Below are 17,060 nucleotides of genomic sequence, written 5' to 3' on the forward strand. Positions count from 1 at the left end.
TATGCCAACATCCTTGAGGTCGATCCTTTTTGTTACACGTCCTTGCCTCCTCCATCCATGGCCACATCGGCTGAAAATGCATGCAAGACGGAGCTAAAGCCGTGGCACCAGTTCCGCTGTGAGGCTCTCTGCTCCTCACATTCTGGGTTGAAATAACCAAGATGTAGCACACACAGTATGGGTGATTTAATGAACTGGACAGTTGATTGTTCTACATACTGTATGTCAAAGAAGGAAAGAGGCAAATGAAACATATTGTGTAAGTGTTTCCAGTTTATTTAAACATGGGATATGATGGGTGGTAAAAAGAGGTCAGCATACCACACTTGACCAAACGGGGGAAACATAGAAGTGGTGTGACAGATTTTTTTTATTCTATGCACATCTTATTTTGAGAGTGAACACCAAACATAGTGGCTGACAAAACGAGTTTCTGCTTTAAAACTGCGTTTTAATAGACACTGTGGCTGAGACTGTGAAAAGTACTTCTTACAGAGCTTGGACTAGTTCATGAGCTGTTACTACAACACCATAAACAAATCTACTTATTATTCTTAGCAACAACTTTATTCAGAAAAGTGTTTGTGATTGGCTCTTTTCAACATGTAGGCATAAAATTGCATGTGATTGTCCAGAAATCTTCATAAAATTCATCCATCTCAAACCAGGTAACTGCAGCTATATTGAAATTCTGATTTTCATTGTTTGGCTTTGGCTACTGGTTTGCTTCTCAATATCTGATGAAATCCCAACTGTCGACTTGCAGGAGGAATTGCAAGCCCAAAAAAGATCCGTGTTGATCATGGCCCTGAGGCCGTCTCAGCTGTGATCAGGGGTCATGTAGGTATGCGGCTGCGGAGGTACTCCATCACTGCATCTGTTCCTTTGGCCACGATGGCTGTTCTCGGTGTGCGGAAAGGATTCCCCTCCAATTTGAGACAGCTGTGGAACAACACAGGCTTTAATTTAGCATGTGGGATTTGCAACCAGATTTGCCACATACTGATTTTTTAAAAAACAATTTTAACTTTGTTTCATATTTTTTAAAAACTCAAAATAAAGACAAGAGACAAAATCCTGGACAACCAAACAGATTGAGCCCTAACCACAATTAAATACTGTACATTAACAAGACAGCTTGTGCTGAAGAGTTGGCACTCAATGACTTCACTGGTTGTTTCTGTGGGTTTCTGAAAGGAAACTTATGAATCTTCCACCTTAAGAACTAAGTAAATAATGCAGACTGAAGAAAAGTAAGGAAACCTCCAGAGTCAGTTACATCTCGTAATACTCCTAGAATGCAGGGGACAACATCACCATTTTCCTCTATCACATTCGCACAAGAGACAGCAGCTGCTAGTGTGCTGGAGTGAAGGAGTTCAAGTGCAAACACATGCTGGGAGAAGGTAAAGGACAGTGTGCAGAGTTTTGGTTCTTTGTTGAGGTGTGCTCCATACCTGAGGCTGGTACACAGGCCCAGTTCAGGGGGGATGTTCAGCAGGTCATTGTTTGACAGATCCAGTGTCGACAAATGAACCAACTTTATCAGACGACATGGGTCCACCCCATTCACCTGGTTGTTACCAAGCAACACCATCTCCAACGAAACTATCTGATAGAGGACTTCAGGGAAGGACTTGAACCTGTGATCAGCACAAAAACTCTGAGTGGACAAACCAGTGAGACAATCCAGCCAACTGATTCACAAGAGGTGCTTTCTATTCTGCTAAAACTGTCTAATCCCTTGAATACATTTCTGAGGAGTCAGAGATGGAGGCTAAGTGAGTTTAGAGTGATGAACGACAGGTATATCTTTTAAAGTTTTTTCTTTGTTTTTACTGTTTACTGTTTATTGATTGGACAGCTGATTTTGAGTCATAAAAACAATCCATTATAACTATTTTCCATCCCAAGTGAATACTTGCTCATTCTCCAAAAACATGTCCTATTAGTAATGTCATATCAGCAAAGCAATTGTTCTAATTTACACCTCATGTCTGTTCCTCTTTTACAATAATAAAACCAATCATTAAATATCTATGGGTTTGATTTCGACCAGTCATGTTCTCTGACACCTTTGATGTTGCAATGGATGTATTATTGAAGCAGTACTCATCAGGTGCTTTTCTCTAAAACTGTGACCAAATTCTTCTACACTTTCTGTGACAGTTGATATGTGTGTCATGAGTAATTGCTGACTGCTTATCATCTTCATTTGTTGAATACAACTCTGCCAAATCTGACAAAACTGCCATGACCTGAATGAAGAGACCACCAGGTCAGGGGTGAGTCTATACAAATGGCATATTTTCACATTCTTTACAGTTATTATTAGGATTTAATTTGGGGTTGAACTGATCCTGAATCTGTGAGTTACCTGTTGTAGTTGAGGGTAATGGAGCGTAGTTTAGTTAAGTTTTCCATTTCAGGTGGTAAATCACTCAGCTGGTTATTCCTGAAAGAAAAAAAGGCAGCTTTAACCCTTTTAGTGGTGGTTCTATACTTTTTCCTAAGACCTTTTCATGGAATTATTAACATTGCTTCATCTATCTGTTGAAGTTATCGGTTTTGCATTTAAACATAATTTTCCTTTGCGTTAATATATCCTAATGGCCCTCTTTGAACATGACAAGACCTTTACAGACGGAGCTGTAATTCTTTCATGAAATACGGCAACCAGTTGTACCAGTTGTAGCACTGCTGGAAGAGTGGTGAGTTGGAAAATAATAATATTAAGTGATGAAATTTATAATTATTGTGCAGTTGAATGTTGGATAGGACATTTGAAGACACCACCTTGGACTCTGACAAACTAGAATGGCCATGTATATTTTTTTCTGACATTTTATAGAAAATTTGATTCATTCAGCAAATAATGTACAGCGCAACATATGAATACTGTGTAAGCAGAACTCGCCAACAATGCCAACATACATGACTGAGTTCTATGGAGCATTCTTAAAAAATTTTGGTTGCATCTGCAATATTTTACGCAGTGGTCTGCTGGGGCTGTGGAAGCTCTGAGAGGGACAGAAAGAGACTCAATAAACTGGTCAGGAGGGCTGGCTCTGTCCTGGACTGCCCTCTGGATACCACTGAGGTTGTAGGTGAGAGGAGGATGTTAGCTAAGCTGACATCTGTCATTGACAACCCCTCTCACCCCCTGCATGACACTGTGGGGGCCCTCAGCAGCTCCTTCATTCCACAGCTGTCAGAGTGTTCAACTCCAGTGTAGCTTAATGTAGCACTGGTTTCCATATTCAGACTGTCCTTTTGCACTCATGGAAGGTTTTTTTTTATACAGGAATTACCTTTCATACATGACTTACCTTGGAATAATAACTTTCTTTATTCACCCTCATTGAGTACTCTATTCTTCTTATAGTTCTTGGCGGCTATATATATATATATATACACACACACACACACACACACACACACACACACACACACACACACACACACACACACACACACACAGTCATGGAAAAAATTATTAGACCACCCTTGTTTTCTTCAATTTCTTGTTAATTTTAATGCCTGGCTCAACTAAAGGTACATTTGTTTGGACAATTATAATGATAACAACAAAAATAGCTCATGACAGTTTAATTTCAGTACTAAGGACTATTCATTTTCCATGGTTTTCTTGATAATAACCAAAATTACTTAAATTCTTACATCAATAGCTATGGCATTGTACCACCAAAAACACTACTTTTAAGCATTCCATGTTTTCTTTTCTCTTTGCTTTAAACACATGATACACACAAGAGTTAATACTTGATTGCATAACCATTGTTTTTGATGACTGCAGCCATGCGTCTTGGCATGCTCTCCACCAGCTTCTGACATTGTTCTGCTGTCACAGCAGCCCATTCCTGTTGGACAAATTCAAACAAATTTTCTTTGTTTTTGGGCTTGTGGTTCTCCATTTTGAGTTTGATGATTTTCCACAGGTTTTCAATTGGATTAAGATCTGGTGATTGAGCAGTCCAAGGCATGGTGCGAATGTTGTGGTTCTCCATCCAGGCTTTAACTGACCTTGCCGTGTGGCAAGGGGCATTGTCTTGTTGGAAAATCCAGTCATTCGAGGCAGGAAAGAGTTTTCCAGCTGATGGAAGAAGACTGTTTTCAAGGGTAGTCCTGTACTTGACCTGGTTCATTCGGCCTTCACACAATTGCATTTGCCCTGTTCCACTCAGACTGAAACAACCCCAGATCATGACTGATCCACCCCCATGTTTTACTGTAGGGGCAAGACAGTCTGGGTTGTAAGCTTCTCCAGGCTTCCTCCTAACCAGTAAGTTGGCTGGAGTGGGCATCAATTCAAAATTGGATTCATCACTGAAGAGAACCTTAGCCCAATCATCAACAGTCCAATCCTTGTGGTCTCGAGCAAAGAGTAACCGGGCCTTCCTCTGCCTTTCATTGATGAAGGGCTTCTTGCGTGCTCTGTGTGACTTCAAACCAGCTTCAACAAGTCGGTTTCGACCTGTCCTTGCCGAACAAGTCACATTTCTCGACAGTGCCCACTCATTTTTAAGGTCCCTGGAGGTCTGACGACGATTCCTGACACAGGAACGGATGAGTGCACGGTCATCTCGTGGGGTAGAAAGACGTTTCCTGCCACGGCCAGGTAGCAATTTGGTAGTGCCATGTTCAGCTTGTTTTTTTTTGTTGTAATGAACAGCTGTCTTGGAGATCTTCAGTTTTTTCGCTACCTGTCTCTCACTCATGCCAATTTCCAGCAGTGCCAAGATGGCTGCCTTTGTGGCTTCACATAATTCTTTTGTTTTAGGCATTATGTGAGAGCTGACAACTTCTGAGTTGTGCTACGGCTTGAATGTAAGCAGGAAACCACTCTAGGCCTTTGCATGTGCAGTGCTGCTTGTGACATGAAATGGCCCTGGGAATCAATTAAGCTTAAGAATGTCAAATAGGACATAAAGTATTATGTGACCAGCTGCATTTTTTGTTGTGTTCATTGTATTATACGTTTAGTGGTACCAGATATTAGAATGAACAAGAAATTGAAGAAAACAAGGGTGGTCTAATAATTTTTTCCATGACTGTATATATATATATATATATATTTTTCTCTCTCTCTCTCTTTTATAGTCATTTGTATAAATGTACATATATATATAGTCATTTTTTATTTTTTATTTCTCTATTTCTGTTGCAATTTTTTCCAACTGCCATTACCTGCTGCTGTAATACCCAAATTTCCCCGACTGGGGATTATTTTATCTTATCTTATCCAATCTTAAAATGGAAACACACTGTAAATCTATGTGCGTTGATCTGTGTCTGTGTGTACCTGAAGTCGATGTGGATCAGCTGCAGTAACTTGCTGATGTCAGGAAAACAGCAGGTCAGTCTGTTGAAACCCAGATTGATATCTGACACTGAGGATTGGAACTCCAGCAGTCTGCACACACAACACATGTGTAGTTAGTGCTCCCAACATTTTGCTGTACTCCAAGGATTGATTTCTGCCACACAGTGATAATGACAGCACCACCAGCGATGAGTGTAGGTGTGGATGTGATTGTGAGTATGGTTGTGTGCATTTGTGTACCTGGATGGTATGGCAGTCAGCTGGTTCTTGCTGAAGTTAACGGTGGTAATACCCTGATCTTCTGCAGCATCAAAAAGCTCATCTGGAATATTAACTGCCTGCTTCTCACTAAACACAAACACATACACATACTTTACCAACATTTTGATATATTAAAGCTGAATCAAATGACTCTGTAATGTGAAAGTTGTTATAGTGCTGAAACGAGTGAATATTAATGTCCAAGTATACAGCTATATACAGCTTTCAAGTATCACTTGAGCTGACTACAACTTGGGTTCTGTTTACATTTCATCAGTCATGATAACACTGTAGTCACAAAGGTAATTACTGAGATCTGGGAATACACTCACATCACTAAAAAGATTTTTGACAGGTCAAGTTTGAGAAGAAGTCAGATGATCAGAAATAGAAACATGTTGGAAACAAAAAGTTTATGAAGATTATCTACACCACTTTACTTGGAGGTCAAACTGAAAGTGAGCACAACTGAAATGTTGCTAATAATTCCTCATTGCAGATGAAAACTGTGCACATACTGTAACTATAGTAAGTACAGTAGGTCAAAGTACAGTAGCCAATATTTGTTCTTTTTCCCCTCGTAAACACATAACATAATGAAACATTCTGGATTAGACATCCCTTTTCATAACCTGTTACTGAAAACTAAGAACAAAATAAGTAAATCAAATAAAGAAGTAAAAAGTGAGGGTCTCTTATATTTGATTATTAAAGAACTGTTACCAAGGTATTTAGTGAGTGGGACGTTTTACGGAATAAAAATAAACTTGGACAGGTGGACAACCTATGTAATGGAGACACTATTTGTACATGATCTCAAACATATTTTGACATTTCTGTACTGACAATTTTTTGTTAATGATAGGCTTATATACTGATAACAATGTTTCAGTGTGTATCACTGACCTGTACACCAATAACTTAAGAGTCTTAATGTTATGTATATTGACCCTGGCCTGGCTGGGTAATGTCATGGCTGTATGTCCTTCTTCTGCTCTCTCAGGCTTGTCTGCAGGCAGGCAGGCAGACAGGCAGGCAGACAGACAGACAGACAGAGACAGAGACAGACAGACAGACCTTTATTTATCTTGACTAGACACTGCATCAAACTATGTAGAGTGAGAAGCGCTGATTAGAAATTTGTACCAATATGGGGGCAAGAAATTATTCAAAAACCTAAAATTCAAATCAGAAAAATGTTATTGTCCAAGGCAAGGCAACGGAAATTCGTCTTTGATGTGGCTCACACAGAGTCACTGTGTCAACGGTAATGAACAGCACTGTACAGCCTTTTGATGAAACCGTTTCAGCCCTTTTAGACGGAGTGGTCAAAACTGTTTCAAATTAGCAAAAAAAAGTGAATTGTACCTTTGATTCTTCCTCTCAAATATTTCAGGAGTTCAGTGGTTCCTTTCTGATGGGGAAAACAGAGGACACATGCAAGCAGTTAGAATGTTAACATCACTGTTCATATGTACACATTATCAGCTGATTTAATGGTTCTGCAGGAAAACACATCACTGAAATTCCATACAGAACCATCGTGAAACATGCCAACTCCTATAGCTGTAGTGTACTGTTATCATTACTGGTTTGCATCCACTAAAATGCAATATGCATTTGTATGACTGTATTGATGTGATTTGTGGTGAACAATGTATTTTAAAGCCGTCAAACAGTCACTATACACATACATACAAATGTGACGGCACCTTTCCCAGAAGACCATAGTGTTTACAGGCAAATGCGCTGAATCCTGATAGATGAAAAGTCTTATAACAAGCTGTCTTGTCTATATCCCTTATTTCTCCCTGTCACTGAGCTGGAGAAGATAACGCACAGTGGAGCTGACACCATGCTCCTTTCTTTGGGTAGATTTTTTTCAAGGCCATTAGCTAGCACAATCTATTATGTTTTATATTTGTAGTTAATTTAGCTAAATTTGTCAAGATTTGATTTCAATGTAACATTAACTGAGATCTAAATAAAATGCAGATACTTAATAATATGGTAAAACATAACTGTGTTTAGCAGTGTATTATATTTCACTGTGGTCAAACTGTTTTACTGTGCAACCTTTGTGTTTGTGTCACCTACAGTAAGCAGGTCTCTTCTGATTCCTCGCAGAGGGTTTCCCTCCAACAGTAACACCTTCAGATTGGGCAGCAGGCTGAGAGATGCTGGAAGACTGACAGAGGTAGATCCACTTCAATGCACTGACCAAATCTACTGGTAAATATTTCTTCAAGTGTGTGTTGGAGAGCAGATGTGCACAAAATGTGTTCCAATGGATGACTAAACTCTACCTAGTGAAGTCCCTCTGAGCAGTGAAAGTGTGGACTGGTGCAAAGACTAATAGTTGTTACTGACTGGATATTTTGATCATGCATGAGTTTGGCTCATGGGCATGAAAAAGTAACTTCTTTAGGTGTCATGATCCCATCGACCTACCTGGCAATGTCATTGTTGGTGAGGTCGAGGCGTGTGAGTGTTTTCAATAAGGTAATCTGTTCCGGGAGGGTTTTGATCTTATTGTCTCGGAGTTCTAGAAGAGAAATGGCTGTCAGGCAGGCCAGCTGCTCCGTCTCCAACTGCTCAATCTGATTGTTCCCAACATACAAATCCTATACACAAAGACACGCACAAAATTTAATTACTTCAGGCTATAATATATGAAAAACATTTTACTATATAGATGCACGTTTTGACAGGAATTACATGTACAAGGTAACTTTATTAGACATAAACCATAATGCTTATTCCTGACCCTATATGTTATACTTCTTAAAGTGTCAGAATCCATTTTCAGCTTGCTGCCGACTCTGAGATGACAGCACTACCAGGCTGCTGTACCTGTTTAATTAATTCAACAGTAATTCCAAAAAGCTAGTCCGCTGTGTGAAATGTTTTACTTCATCAACTTCATTGACTTTGTAAATTTATGCTTAGTCTGAATTTGATGCCATCAACACATCAGCATCATTCACACATGACCTGTAAACCTGGGAAAACTCTGTTGCTATGTTTACCTTGAGCAAAGGTGCAGGGAGCTTTGGGAGGAGGCGGAGCTTGTTGTGTCTGAGGTAGAGCTGCTCCATAGCAAGCATCTCTGATAGGCTTGCGGGAATGTCAGTCAGCTGGTTATTGCTGCAGTCCAACACCTTAACATCTGTCAAATCAAGTTAGAACTCAAGCAAACAGATCTCACAGGACTGGGCAACAAGTCATGTTTTTCTGTTTTTTTCACACAAGCACCTCAGCACTTTTTAGCCTCAAATGTGCACGTGTGTCAGCCTCAGTATGCTTCAAACAAAGTGCTTGTTAGACCATTGAACAGCATCTGTGTCTGCACTGTCATTTATTTGAATGGAGCGAGTCCATCAATGCAGCAGAGGTGACACTCGACCAACACAGGATGGTCTTGCAAAAAAGCTGAACATGGAACAACTTTTGCTGCAACGCAATGGCTTCCTCCAAGGTGCTGCAAGACAATTGATAGTAACAAGGTGCCGGTGGATATTCTGCCACAGTGCTGCGTTCCCTGGTGCTTTCTTCGTTTTCGTTTATTTGTTGCATTTTGAGCTGTTTTCTGAACTTCTTGTTGAAGAAATCATGCAGCCTTCACCTAGAGACTGTATTCATAAACTGTAAACTGTTTCATTCACCACCGGATATTCCCTTACCTATTCTGGTTGGTGGTGACATCCCACCTCAGTTTGTGTTAGTGAGGCTTTACAACACCTGGCTGACCAGATTACTAACGTAATTTTCATAGCAAGCATCTTCACCTTCAGTGAAAATCTACAATGTAAATGAAAATAAAGAAAACACATTGAATGAGAAGGTTTGTCCAAACTTTTGGCCTGTACTGTACAACAACAATGAACCATAGTTCTCAGCCAAACTAAGGCAGCTTCGCCAGGCTCAGGAGGAGACCTACAGAGGCAGGGACAGAGTCCAAATAACCAAGCGAGAAACACGCTGACAAAGGAGATTAAAGTAGCAAAGAGGTGCAGGATAGCTTTTCAACAAACAACCCCTCATCAGTGTGGAGAAAGCTGCAGGACATCACCTACTACTGGAGATCATCCCCCCCACATAGTTGAAAACCATCAACTGGCAAATGACCTTAATACATTCTACTGTAGGTTTGATAGGCCACATATACACCCATTACCCACCCCAGTTCAGACATCAAACAACCATTCATACAATTATCATCAGCCTCATCTGAGAAACATGTCATACTCTTCTGTTCATTGAGTAATTATTTCCAAGCACTGTTCCATTCCATTTCTTGGCAATTACTGTTAAACTGCTGTCAATAAAACTGACTTTTTGGAGATATTTCAAAATAAATGCCTGTCGAGAAAAGAAGGGATTTTGCTCTTTTACCAGTTGAAAGGCATTCATTGTGAAATTTCTGTGCAGACAGCTTCACAGATACAAGAAAATAGCCAGTGAAAACATTATTTGTTTTAAAGAGAGACAGTGAGAGCAGCAGAGTAGTTAGTGTCACACTACTGACAGAATTATGGGTGCATCAAGCTTGAAAAATGACCAAGTAGAAAAGCAGAAACACTGACATACAGGATAGCCAGTCTTACTTTTGAGCTGGGCAAGACAGTCAGGCAGACAACTGAGCTTGTTGTGACACAGGTTCAGTTTCTGCAGACAGGTGAGTCGGCCCAGGCTGGATGGCAGGCCCTTCAGGTAGTTGTTGGACAGGTCCTGAAGCCAATCACAGGGCAGGACAAGTCAATGTTATGTGATTGAACACAATAGAAAGAGCCTGGTGTGGGAACATAATACGCTACATAAAATATGTGTAATTACCAGCTCAGTCAGGTTCTCCAGCTGTCCGAGTTCCTCCGGCAGGCTCTCCAGCAGATTCTGTTGGAGTGTGAGGCTACAGAGGTTCTTGAGAGTACACACCTCCACTGGCAGTGATCTCAGCTGGTTATGACTGACCCACAGCAGAAGAAACACACAGATTTTAATTAATTTAAAAATCACAGGTATATTAATTTGTTAATTTTTTCCTCAGTGGCTAGTCCTACTCTGCTTTCTGCTGATGTCAGAGGTTTGTGGCACTGATCTAAGTCAGTTGAAAAGCTGGTGTGGTGGTATCGTATGGTACCATAACAAGTAACCAGTGGTGCCAGAGGATTTTTTCATTTTTATTTTTCCATTTTATTTTGAATGTTCAACTGGGGGGGTATAATAAACAACAATAATAATTATAATATAAATCCTACACTTTATTTATATCACAAAAAAGTTTTTTAAAAGAGATTAAAAAGAAGCCAGAAACGTGTGTCTGAGTTCAGTCGACAGAGGCACCAATAGCAAAAGCCCAATCACTCTTCCCTGCATTGCACTGCATACACCACATTACTCTGTTTGTGCCTGGGTGTTTTGTCCTTAGGATGTACCAGTTTGTGCCTCAGGGTGTTACTGGGCTTGAAATGCACAAGGATGTGCTGTTTCTTCTGATACTCCCGCAATGTATGGTAGGTAACGTATGGTCGCCCTCTCAGCCGATGCTTCGGAAACATGCAAGTTCCTACACACTGTAGTCTAACAGCTGCAGACATCGCGCCCCCAGGCCCTCCTCCTCATTTCTGGACATTTTAATCATGCTTCCCTGTCTTTAACTCTCCCCACCTTCACCCAGTATGTCAAATGCCACACCAGAGACAGTAAAACACTGGACTTACTGTGCGCAAGCACAAAGTATGCTTATAGTTCTTAACCCCTCCCCCGATCTGACCACAACCTGGTTCATCTGCTACCTGCCTACATACCTTTGGTGATTAAACAACAGCCAACCATTAGGCATGTGAAGACACGGTCAGATGAGTCCAGTATGGCACTGAGGGACTGTTTTGACACCACCGACTGTGAAGTGTTGTGCAGTCCTCACAGGGAGGACATTGACAGTTTGACAACATGCATCACGGACTACATCAACTTCTGTATGGACAACACTGTGCCTACCAGGAAGGTGCAGTGTTTCCTGAACAACAAACCCTTGGTGTCCCCTGAACCAGCAGCCCCTGGAGTTTATCCAGGATGATAGGGACCGTGCCTCCGTATGCATGTGTGTACACATGTGTACCTGAGGCGCAGTTGCTGGAGCTCCTGTAGTTCTCCCAAAGCGCTTGGTAAACTGCTCAGCTGGTTGTCATGGAGCTGTCAGAGTAAAATGGCCATTTTAGTTCAACAGCTTGAAATAAAATGACGTTATCACTTTGATAAACACTACTGATGTCTCACAGTAACATCTACATGTAATACAAGCCAGCCAAATTAGATGCTAAGTATTTATTAAGTGGGTTTATGAATTAGGAGTTTTTATGGTTAGAAAGTTACTGAGTTAGGCTAAGACCACATTACAGTAGTTTTGGGTCAATTTATCGAAGATTCATGTATTTTTGGGTACACTGATTAAAAATTATTTTCCTTTTTAGACCATTTTAGATTGTATTGCTTTGTTTTTTATTTACTTCTCATTTAACTAAATTAGCTCTGTTAGTTTTAACAGAATTCTATTGTCGCGGGGTTCTGGTACCGCCTCCAAACATCAAAATGAGTTCTTCAATAACCCTTGTAGAAAAACCAGACACTGCAAGAGAGAAACGCTCTGCTGATGTGACCTCTTCGTCCTCAAAACACAGACTGACTCTTACAGCCAAAATGGCCCCCTTTTTAACCTTATCGCCCCTCCCACTGGGCGTATCATTTTATGGATAAATCACAATTAATCATATATGGCAAACAAAACAAATTCACACACTGCATTTGTTCCCCATATTTTTTCCCACATCCCCTCAGATCCTTTCATCCATTACAAAGGTGTTAATCTCACCAATTAACAATTCTCCACCATAACCCATAAAAATAATAATCATGTGACCTCAAGGCGCGCCGGAGCGGCCCATATAATGGCCCGGATGGCTGCGGCCCTGTTTGGCCAGTCAAGCTTAGGTGTGGATGATGGAGAGATGACAATGCAGCGTGCCTCCGCGACGGGTGAGTGGACTGATGTGTGTGTGTGTGTGTACGGAGAAAGCAGGACGGCCAAGTGTGCACCCTTGGCTGTGCTACTGAACGGTTTGGGGCTGGAGATTATGATATGCTATGTAACTAAATTGTGAGGACTGAAAAGAGCGGGGGAATCGGTGGCGTCTTAGTGCGCGCGCCGCTCGCAGCAACAGCGTGTGGTGCGGGTGTACGTGTATGTGTGTGTGTGTGTGAGTGCATCTGCCCACAGTCTGCCATAGAGCCGCTCCGTCATGTCGGCCGCTTCGTCACATCTATAATGTCATTTTCTAATAATAGAAGCTGTGGTAACGTGACAAAGAAATGTTGGATAATTCACTGTGCCTGCTTTCACTATATGCTGAAGACAAAACACACCTGTGGTAGGGATAACTAAGTCAGGAAAATATATCTAAGTAGGCTTTGCAGACATGACATGCAGACAAACATAACACTTGGTTTGCAATCATCACAAGATCTGTAACAGAAACCAGGTGTGCTTTAAATCCTTTTTACAAATGTAAAATAAATCATACACAGCATTTGCAATTTCTGCAATGAAGTCAAACTGGTTAGGCACAAAGCAGCTCTCAGAGTATCACATTCTATGTGCCTTATTTCTATGTGACATATTCATAACACATGTAGAATTTGTATGCTAACTGGTGAATGAGTTAGAGTCAGGTTTCTTACTGACTGAATTGGTGTTACTTACATCCAGTATAGTGAGTCCAGGCAGTAGTCTGATGTCATCTGACAGATGTGTTAGCTGATTGGATGAAAGCAGCAGTTTGGTGAGGTCAGTCTGTTCCCACCAGCGATCTGTCTCTCCGAAGGACAAATTCTGCTGGGCCTCCTCTGGTGTGTCATTGTTTAGACGATACACACTCTGAGGGACTGAGACACATGTTAATATGGTTATTGCACAGACACATACAAAAAACAAAAAGCAAACACACATGCATGTTCATCTGGTTAAAGGGAAAAAATACGATTTTCAGCATTATCCTTATGCAACCATCACAGGACTGCTTCATTACCAGCTACAGCACTGACTAGTGTTCTTTGTGTGAGACACTGCAAACTGTGCTGGGGTCCGCATCATTTTGCAGGTGGAATAAAAAACCATTTTAGAGGATCATGATCACCCATGGCTATAAATTTACTGGAAATTAGGTATGGGCAATTGTCTCCATTTTCATATTGTCTAATCATGGTTACTCAAAATTGCCAATAGGCAATGTAATCAGTGTGGGGTGGTGGGAGTAGGAGGAGGTGGGGGTAATTATGTCACAGCACACCAGTGAAATGGCCGAATGAATGACTTGGGGTTATGAAATTTAACGGCCAACTTGCTTATAGTTAAAACTATAAACCAGCACAAAAATGCCAATTAGCAACATAAACTATAATAATAACAATAATAGATTTTATTTATAACGCTCTTTACATTTGAACACAAATCTCAAAGTGCACAGTACAGGCAACAATAACAATAAAAGCAATATAACAGTAAAGTACTACTCACTCGATTACAAATACTAATATAAAGGGAAATTTGTACCTTGGAACATAAAAAAGCAAACGTTAACTACTTAGTCCAGCAATAGGTCTGTCTGTAGCTCCTTCTCTGGTCTCCACACGGAATGGGAAATTGTGTGGGTGTAACCATCTGATTGAACCACAGACCCTTCAAAATTCACTTGCCCTTGTTAAGAAAGTTGTTTCTCTTATTCTCATTATTTATGTCAGTGTAAGATTTTAAGGTTAGAAATAGTATTTGTTATTTAGATAACTGAGTTTGCTGTGGATCATTGTGGATTTTCTGTTTTCCTTCAAAGGAATACCACCAAGTTTGTATCTGACAAAGCTTGCCCAGAGAATGATGGTGATTATACATATGTATAACTTGGCCTCCACAATCACGTGACCTAAACCCAATTGAGAAGGTTTGGGATAGGTTGGACCGCAGAGTGAAGGCAAAACAGTCAACAAGTCCTCAGCACCTCTGGCAGCTCCTTCAAGACTGTTGGAAAACCATTTCAGGTGACTGCCTCATGAAGCTGATTGAGAAAATGCCAAGAGCGTCCAAAGCATGTCATCAAAGCAAAAAGGTGGCTACTTTGAAGAATCTAAAATACAAAAAATATTCTGGTTTGTTGAACCCTTTTTTGTTTACGATATAATTCCATGAGTGTTCCTTCATAGTTTTGATGTCTCCAGTATGAATGTACAATGTAGAAAGTAATAAAAATAAAGAAAAACACAGAGTGAGAAGGGGTGTCCAAACTTTTTACTCGTAGTGTACATACACATATATATAACTTATATGTGTGTGTGTGTGTGTGTGTGTGTGTGTAGGTAAATTGCTACGCAATACATAGAAGGCCTCAAACAGACCCTGTGATCGATGATCGACATTAGCCAACACTGCCTCCAGCGATTGGTGATCAGCTGCAAAAATCCTGATCAGAGCACCCTTGAAAAACAGTTTTTATGGGCAGATAAAGAAAATGTTTGTCTGAAAACACTTCTCATTAAGGTTTGGATTTTGTGTGCCCTATAGGCAACACTAATGTACTTTGCCAGTCACACGGCTGTTTAAGTTATGAACAGTACTACTTGTGGTTGTTTATATAAATGGGAACAGACATTTTGTACTTGTGCTACAATTTTGTGGGCAGTGCCATTTAGCCATTATTCTCACATTTTACATACGAAATACAAACAACATTATATTACATATGATATAGTAGATTAGTCTTGTTGAATATGTGACATCACCAAATGTGCATGATATTAGATGATGACAATGGATTTCTGCTCAAAATGTTCCTGGCTATGTAAATATACAATCTGAAGTACTTTCATTCTAGATTGCTGAAAAGGAAAAGTCACCGCAAGAACGTAATGACACATCGACAGTGTCCTACCAGACACTTGTGTTTGAATTAAACTGTTTCATTACGACATTTGCTGACAATTTCAATGGTGTCTTGTTCAGAATGACCCTGACTATGCCCCTATAAAATATGATGCTGTCTTACTGTCGTTTTTGAGAAAATCCACCCAAAAATTACACCATAACACATTGACGATTTCCTCATATTAGAACTGTCGTAAAACATCCTTTCAAACGATATGCAATTTCTGTACTTGTGTTTGTATGAAAATGCACCGCCCGTACAGTCGTCATGAACGGAGAAATGAGCTATAGAGTGCAGATCTCTACTTTGAATCAGGCTGTAAACATTTTCATTTCCGCTGTAAAACGTTAATATGCGGGTCAATGGGATTTATGCGCTTTAGGAGCCATCCTCAAGTGGTCATCTCATAAGTGAAATTACCTTCTGTCAGACCTCGGCCGGACAGGTTAAGATGGCCGGTTTTCCGGGCTGCCTTCAGCAGACCGTAAGGAACAGAGGGTTCGGTCTTTTCCGCCCTGAAGCCTGCCAGAGAGTCCACCATATCCGCTCTTTTGGGTCGAGACATTGTCAGTATGTTTATTTAACCGAATCCTTGCACTGGGTTGTGTGGTTATCTCCACACCCAAACTGCATGTTCCACCCGCCAACAGCAAAGAAGTAACTCTTCCGTCCATAATCCTTCAGAATAAAAGCATTAACTCCTCTATCCAAACAGATTTACTACAAAACTGCACAAATCATGTCAAAATACTTCTCATGGAGATGTCTTGTTCTTTATTTTCACACCATATAATTTGTAACATACAAAACTCTTGACATGACTCATCCACGTACATTAATATTGACAGAGAAAAAAAAATACTGGCTTTTATTCTGAAGGTCTTTTGAGTAATATTCAGAGAGGTAGATATGTATGGAATGAGATTTTTGTCACTATAATAAATCAAACATAAATAAGAATTTGAGAGAGAGAATATAACTTATTGAAACAAAATGTCATCTCAAAAGTAAAACTTGCAAACAAACCTTTGGTCTTTTAGGTTTTTGAAATGTCAATTTCTTTACATTTCCCTCTGCTTCTTTCTTACTGATCAGACGTTTGATATCTGATTGTGGTTTGGCAGTACAGTGAATGATTGATCATATATGTTGTCGATGCTGTACTACTTGTTTTGTTTTATTATAAGTTACAAAGCAAAGCTAAGCTTTGCTATGTAAGTTAGCTTTTACCAAAGTAACGATAGCTAACTAGCTATCTGTAATGATTGAGTAGCCGAACTGTGTGTGTGTGTGTGGATGTAGAGATACACTAGATGCTTGTGTTCAGTTCATCTTGTAAAGACTCTGGAGATCAGCCCAAACCTGGAAAACCAGCTGCGAATAGTATCATCATCAATACCATCTGACATCAAATGCCTCACCAAAGAGAATCAGTTCCAACCATTGCAGAGATTGTTACGTCATTTTAAATAGTTTAGTATGGG

The 17,060-nt window shown here is 40.2% G+C and overlaps 1 protein-coding gene across 1 annotated transcript; it reads right to left on the reverse strand.

Moving 5' to 3' along the window:
* Nucleotides 1-265: 265 nt before the first annotated feature.
* lrrc40 (leucine rich repeat containing 40) lies at nucleotides 266-16,212 on the reverse strand. Its single transcript, XM_041936024.1, has 15 exons — nucleotides 15,997-16,212; nucleotides 13,365-13,546; nucleotides 11,727-11,800; nucleotides 10,442-10,571; nucleotides 10,213-10,336; nucleotides 8,635-8,774; nucleotides 8,057-8,229; nucleotides 7,703-7,793; nucleotides 6,974-7,019; nucleotides 6,512-6,614; nucleotides 5,585-5,692; nucleotides 5,324-5,434; nucleotides 2,378-2,455; nucleotides 1,458-1,643; nucleotides 266-942 (listed from the first exon to the last, which is right to left on the reverse strand). The coding sequence occupies exons 1-15, from the start codon at nucleotides 16,139-16,141 to the stop codon at nucleotides 837-839; spliced, it is 1,797 nt and encodes a 598-aa protein (XP_041791958.1). The 5' UTR covers nucleotides 16,142-16,212; the 3' UTR covers nucleotides 266-836.
* Between the last annotated feature and the right edge of the window lie 848 nt (nucleotides 16,213-17,060).

The sequence above is a fragment of the Chelmon rostratus genome, chromosome 4, assembly GCF_017976325.1.
Source record: "Chelmon rostratus isolate fCheRos1 chromosome 4, fCheRos1.pri, whole genome shotgun sequence".
NCBI lineage: Eukaryota > Metazoa > Chordata > Actinopteri > Chaetodontiformes > Chaetodontidae > Chelmon > Chelmon rostratus.

What these genes read in the sequence shown, in the direction of transcription:
- lrrc40 (XM_041936024.1), bottom strand. Translation starts at nt 16,141, where the DNA reads ATGTCTCGACCCAAAAGAGCGGATATGGTGGACTCTCTGGCAGGCTTC. An exon ending in TTTGAGAGGAAGAATCAAAG is followed by an intron (nt 6,615 to 6,973) that starts GTACAATTCACT and finishes GCCTGCCTGCAG; the next exon opens with ACAAGCCTGAGAGAGCAGAA. An exon ending in GGCCTGTGTACCAGCCTCAG is followed by an intron (nt 943 to 1,457) that starts GTATGGAGCACA and finishes GTTGTTCCACAG; the next exon opens with CTGTCTCAAATTGGAGGGGA.